This window comes from Sesamum indicum, linkage group LG5 (genome assembly GCF_000512975.1).
Source record: "Sesamum indicum cultivar Zhongzhi No. 13 linkage group LG5, S_indicum_v1.0, whole genome shotgun sequence".
NCBI lineage: Eukaryota > Viridiplantae > Streptophyta > Magnoliopsida > Lamiales > Pedaliaceae > Sesamum > Sesamum indicum.
This window is the reverse complement of record NC_026149.1, coordinates 3,956,243-3,962,183: the sequence shown is the minus strand read 5'-3', so window position 1 is coordinate 3,962,183 and position 5,941 is coordinate 3,956,243. Positions and strand designations below refer to the sequence as shown.

The following is a 5,941-nucleotide window of genomic DNA, read 5'->3' as shown; positions in this document are numbered from 1 at the left end:
TCCCCCCCCCCCCATTTTTTTTAATGAGTGGTGTTGACCGCCAAATTAATTGTTTAATAAGTGAAATACGTTTATTATGTGTTTAGTTTTTTTTTTAATAAATAATACATCGATTTATATCAATATATCAATTGACTAGAAACAATAATAAATTATATCGATTCAATATTAATATGACTAAAAATAATAAAAAATTATAATAATTTAATAATTCACATAACGTGCAAAAAATACCCACAAGTCTAGTGGGACTCAAACTAATGACTTCACATTTGTGCATGAGACTTCAACCTTAGCCCTAACCAATATGCTAAGACATTATTTGTATTATTTGACTAGTTATTGTTGGTGGTGTTTTTTTGTGAGGATAACTAAAATATTTATCTTCAGACATGATAAAAATATTTGGTATAACTCATAACTATGGCCAAAATAGTTTTCATGATGGATAATATCTAAATTTTTCCATCGATTTATATTTAACCAGAATTAATAATAATTATTTTTTATCGTTGTTTTAATCCACAACCAATAGTAAATTTTCTTCTAGTGTGGAATTAAATATTATCAATTATAATCTATACAAACTCTAGGAGTCAGTTCGAATGTTGTAAATTAATAATACGTACATATATATCATATACGTCATGTGTACATAATATATTTCTGACATGAATTTTGCATACGTACGTGTCACAAATAAATGTATAAATACGAAATGAAATGGAAAAGATACTGTACAAGTACTACATGTTTGTACAAACTACAATACGAAATACATACCAATTTATATTAGAAGATCGATCCCAACTGGTGCTTGAGCGAGTTGTCAAAGTTACGATTAACACTTGCAGAACAATAATGATCAGTAGAGAGGAATACTGAAAATGAAAGCTTGAAATACCACATGTATGTTTCTCAGGAGCTGCTGATCATATCATGCTGTAATATTATTACATACCCTGTCGACTAATAATATTGGTATTCTTTGTCTGCTAAGATCGAATTTAAACGTTGTTCTTTAAAAGAAAATGTTGGAAAATTCTTATTCAAATCGAGTTTGTCATTTATTATTGATGTCTTTTTGTGAATTATACATCAATAACACGACAACTGCATTACGTTTGTCATATAATTGGTTTCAAATGTGTATATAGGGTAAATTTTTATGCAAATCAGGTCTAACAGAATCAAACCAATTACACAACAAATGTGATATAATTGCTATGTGATTGATCACTTTTTTTAAACTGTGTGTGAATATAAATATATTAAACTTTAGGTGCAATTGATTTAAGTATGCTGAAACTGATTCTTGATTAGAATTTTGGCGTGTAGATAGATAGATAGGGTGGAGGAGAGGAGGGCGGAAATGTCGGATGTCCCTTGACGATGTCAATGAGGAAGGTGGACCTCTCTTTCCACCCAAAAACTGAAGCGTTTTAATTCGTTTTTGATGAGATTTTTGCATGATCACCAATCTTAATTATGTTAGTTCAGCTCATGAAGGCCACCTGTAGTACAACCACAGCAAAACCACAGAATCATGACACATCATTCCCACCCCCAAACAAGGACAACTACCCAAATCCTCTCCCAGAATAAGGTTTCTGAGAACTCCAATCTCTCCGAACAGCGAGCGGCAGCTGTCTCATCAGCCCAGCCCAGCCCACCTCGGAGTTGGTTCTATCCCTATCCCTAAAATGGCCGCTGTTCGCCTTTTTCTCCTTTCACTTTTTGTTTTCTGTCTCCGGACAAACCCTTCTCATGCCATTGGCGAAGATGTCCATCTCATCGATTTCAAAGAATCTTTGAAGGATTCTTCGCCCCTGGATTCTTCCTGGATCAAAGGTTCCAATCCATGTGATGCCAAGAAACCATGGCAGGGTATAGATTGTTCGGACACGGGCTCTCAAGCTGTCTCGGCCATACTACTCATGAACCGCGGCCTGTCAGGTGCGGGTCCTGAATTGGATATTGACGCATTGTCTAAGCTGGGCTCCCTCCGGTTTCTCAGCCTGGAGAACAACAGTTTCTCCGGCCCCTTGCCGGAGTTCAATCAACTTAGTTCTTTGAGGTCTCTCTTTCTGTCAGGGAATCAGTTTTCCGGGGAGATACCGCAGGGTTATTTTGACAAAATGGGGTCCCTCAAGAAACTCCATCTTGCCAGGAACAAATTCACCGGGCCAATTCCAGGGTCGTTGACGAAACTCAGCAATCTCATGGAAATGTGGTTGCAAGAGAATGAGTTCTCCGGGCCTGTTCCTTCGTTTGAGCAAAAATCTCTGCAGTCGATCGACCTGTCTAACAACAAGCTGCAAGGAGAAATTCCGCAAAGCATGTCAAGATTTCCAGCGTCTGTTTTCCAGGGAAACGCTGACGTCTGTGGCGCTGTCATCTCCAAGCAATGCCAAGCTGCGGAGGCACCAGCATCAGGAACGCCGGACGATAAGTCCAAAGAATCCCACAAGTCTGGCGCCCTCACCAAATGGGTGATATTAGCCGTAGTAGTGACCGTTTTGTTGGTGACCATACTCTTTAAGGCCAAGAAGAAGGAAGAAAATTTCAGAGTTCTGGGGAAAGAGAATCTGGATGATGTAGTTCAGGTGCGCGTGGCGAGCATAAACAGGAGGACTGGCAGCTCCATCCGGAGAACAGGAAGTTATAACGAAACCGGCAGCCAATCCTCTAGAAGAGGGGGGGCAGCCGGGGGGAAATCTCCCAACGATCTTGTCGTGATTAATGAAGAAAAAGGGGTATTCGGGCTGCCAGATTTGATGAAGGCCGCGGCTGAGGTTCTTGGGAGCGGCGGTTTAGGGTCGTCCTACAAAGCCATAATGGCGAATGGGATGACAGTTGTTGTGAAGAGGATGAGAGATATGAACAAGCTGAACAGGGATGCTTTCGAGACCGAGATCAGAAAACTTGGACGGATCAGACACCGGAATGTATTGCCGCCATTGGCGTACCATTACCGGAAAGAAGAGAAACTTTTGGTGACTGAGTTTGTTCCAAAGGGCAGCTTATTGTTCCTGCTACATGGTATGATGTTGTAATATTTATTCAGATGTCGATGTTTCTGCAACTCTTGATTTCATTTATGATGTCTCCATTGTTAAACTTAAATGTCAATGATAAAAAATCAGATAGCCTGATGATTATGTTAAACCTGAACTTTGTTGAATCTTGCTAGTTGAGCAAAGAACCTAAGACTAATGCAACTTCTTGGCAGGCGATCGTGGGGTAGCTCATTCTGAGCTGAATTGGCCTACTCGCCTGAAAATCATAAAGGGCATGGCCCGTGGGATGGGATTCCTGCACACGGAATTTGCTAGCTACGACCTTCCACACGGGAACCTCAAGTCCAGCAACATCCTTCTATCGCCAGGCTACGAGCCACTGCTCACAGACTACGCGCTGTACTCTCTGATCAGCAACACTCAGTCGGTGCAAGTCCTGTTCGCCTATAAATCTCCAGAAGCCGTTCTCTACCAGCAGCTGTCTCCAAAGAGTGACGTCTACTGTCTTGGAATCGTCATTCTTGAAATCATGACAGGGAAGTTCCCATCTCAGTACCTAAACAACCAGAAGGGCGGAACCGATGTGGTGCAATGGGCGAGGCAGTCGATCTCCGAGGGCAGAGTAGCAGAACTGATCGATCCAGAGATCGCCAACGGCTCGTCCTCTTCACTCGACCAGATGGAGAATATGCTGCAGATCGGAGCCATGTGCACGGAGAGCGATCACGAGAGTCGGATCGAAATGAGGGAGGCTATAAGGAGTATAGAGGAGATACAAGTTTGAGACACAAAACTTGATTACATTTGTCCAGGTTGGTAGATTGATTGATTTGGAGAAGAAGGGAGGGTGGAGAAAGCTTGTGAGCCCTGCACATACACATACATACATAAACATACATACAGCAGATGATGATTTATAAAATCATCACATGATAGGGAGCAGAAGAGAGTTGTTAAAGATGAGGAAATATTGTCCATTTAAGAAATTGTTTGTGAATTACTGAACTTGGGATGCTAATGAATGACAACTTTTTTTCCTTTTAGTGTGTGGAAGTGGTAATTTGGCCTTTATAGATTAGCAAAGGGGAAACAGAAAACAAGAGGAGTCCTCATTTTTTGTGTAGAGTTTCAAGAAACCATAGATAGAGATGAACATACATTTTTCAGAATATTGTTGCTATATTTTGCAGCTGTGTTGAACAAATGTATAGTTCATGTTTGGTTTCTTTGTCTCTCCCAATTTAGAGCCTTAAATGTATACATCATGTTTTTACACTTTCTAACATAACCAAAAACTTTTTAAATTATCCCTTTCACCACCAAAACAAACAAGTTTTTGCAAATCAATGCCTGTACTATGTGATGGGATGAATGTGTGATAGAGTAATTACTAACTCTGATTGCCAATATGTATTTTCACTAAAGACTTTATTATATTTACTATCCAGTATATTGGGTGGTAAAATAAGGATTCTAAATATAGGGGTGATAAATAATAATTCACAATTACTTAATTTTCGATAATGGCAAGACACCGACCACTGGAATTATAAAAGTGGCTAGCATTTTTTTTTTTTATCTTTCCTCTGTCACATAAAAGTTTACATGAAAAAAGACCAAATTGTATTTGAATTTATATTATATATTAGCCGTCATGACACGACATCTATATGTGCATATAATAAAATAATCTTATATATTTTAAAAATTTTTTTAAATAAGAATAAAATATAGAACTTAATACATTAGTTTCAAAAAACAAAGTAAAGGCCCAAGGATTTGACTCTTGATGGTTGTTGGGGGACATTTCTGTGAAATGCCGCAGGTAGAAGTGGGAAAAATTTATAAAACGAACCAAAAGAGGACCAGCAAAAGGGCATCACTTTGAAGTGAAGAATGGCTTCAAGAACACCAACAAAATCGGAAATTGTGGCGAAGTTGAATCTCAAGCCGCATCCAGAAGGTGGGTTTTACTGCGAAACATTCAGAGACAACACTATTGTTCTCTCCAAATCCCATCTTCCTCCTCAATGTAAGCCTTTCCCCATCTTGTACTCCAAACTTCAATCCTCTGATATCTTGATGTTTTTTGAAAGTTCTGTTCATTTGTTTGACCATGATTTTGTATTCTTTTTTATGGATATTTTGCTTTTAGTGATCCTATCTGGTTGGCTGTTGATTGTATATCGGTTGTGCGTCAGAGTTGGTGATTTTTCACTCGGGATATCGTCTGAAGAGAATCTGGGTCGGGTTAATATGTTGATAGTGTTTTGATTTCTTTGTTCCCGACTAGCTGAATATGGCAAAAGATTGTACTTTAGTGAAAAATTGTTTAGGTCTAAGCTCTGAGTGTGGTGTTTGATTAAATTGATCTTGTGGGCTCCTGACCTTCAAGCGGTGTTATTTTCTGGAATCTGAACTGGTTGCATGCTGCATCACAAAAAATAGCTCTTTCATAGATAGCAGAAAGCAAAAGAGAAGGAGCAGAAATGATAATATACAAGATATCATGGTTTGACTAGATATTTTACATCTCTATTAAACAAGTTAAAATTTTATTGTTTCCATATGGTTGCCGTACAAGTTGATTGTGCATCAATTTGGATGTCGGTGTTATAGGTTTCGAGATTTTATTTCCCCCAACCTTTTTGTGAATGGGAAAATGGTGATTAGTTGCCAATCCATTGTAATATGTGCATGTGATTGCCAAGAGCGGTGGGGACAATCCTGCTTTTCACACTGATCTTACAAGATAGCTGCCCATGTGCTACTTTTAATTTTGTGGTACGACGACTCTTGATGGAAATCATTTTTTCTTTCACATTTGTTGAAATCTAGAAAATTAAGTGAATTTTGAGACATGCACTGGCTAATTGATTCCCGTAAAAGTAGTTGGTATTCATTTTTCTGTCTCACATGCT

At 38.8% G+C, this 5,941-nt stretch overlaps 2 protein-coding genes across 2 annotated transcripts in view; both read left to right on the top strand.

Moving 5' to 3' along the window:
* Positions 1,384-4,280, top strand: LOC105161943 (pollen receptor-like kinase 3). Its single transcript, XM_011079821.2, has 2 exons — positions 1,384-3,042; positions 3,233-4,280. The coding sequence occupies exons 1-2, from the start codon at positions 1,704-1,706 to the stop codon at positions 3,802-3,804; spliced, it is 1,911 nt and encodes a 636-aa protein (XP_011078123.1). The 5' UTR covers positions 1,384-1,703; the 3' UTR covers positions 3,805-4,280.
* The window catches only part of LOC105161942, a 2,505-nt gene continuing 1,387 nt past the window's right edge, over positions 4,824-5,941 (top strand). Inside the window, exon 1 of the mRNA XM_011079820.2 lies at positions 4,824-5,052. Within this exon, the coding sequence (XP_011078122.1) occupies positions 4,917-5,052 (136 nt within the window). The 5' untranslated portion in view covers positions 4,824-4,916. The remainder of the gene's footprint in view (positions 5,053-5,941) is intronic.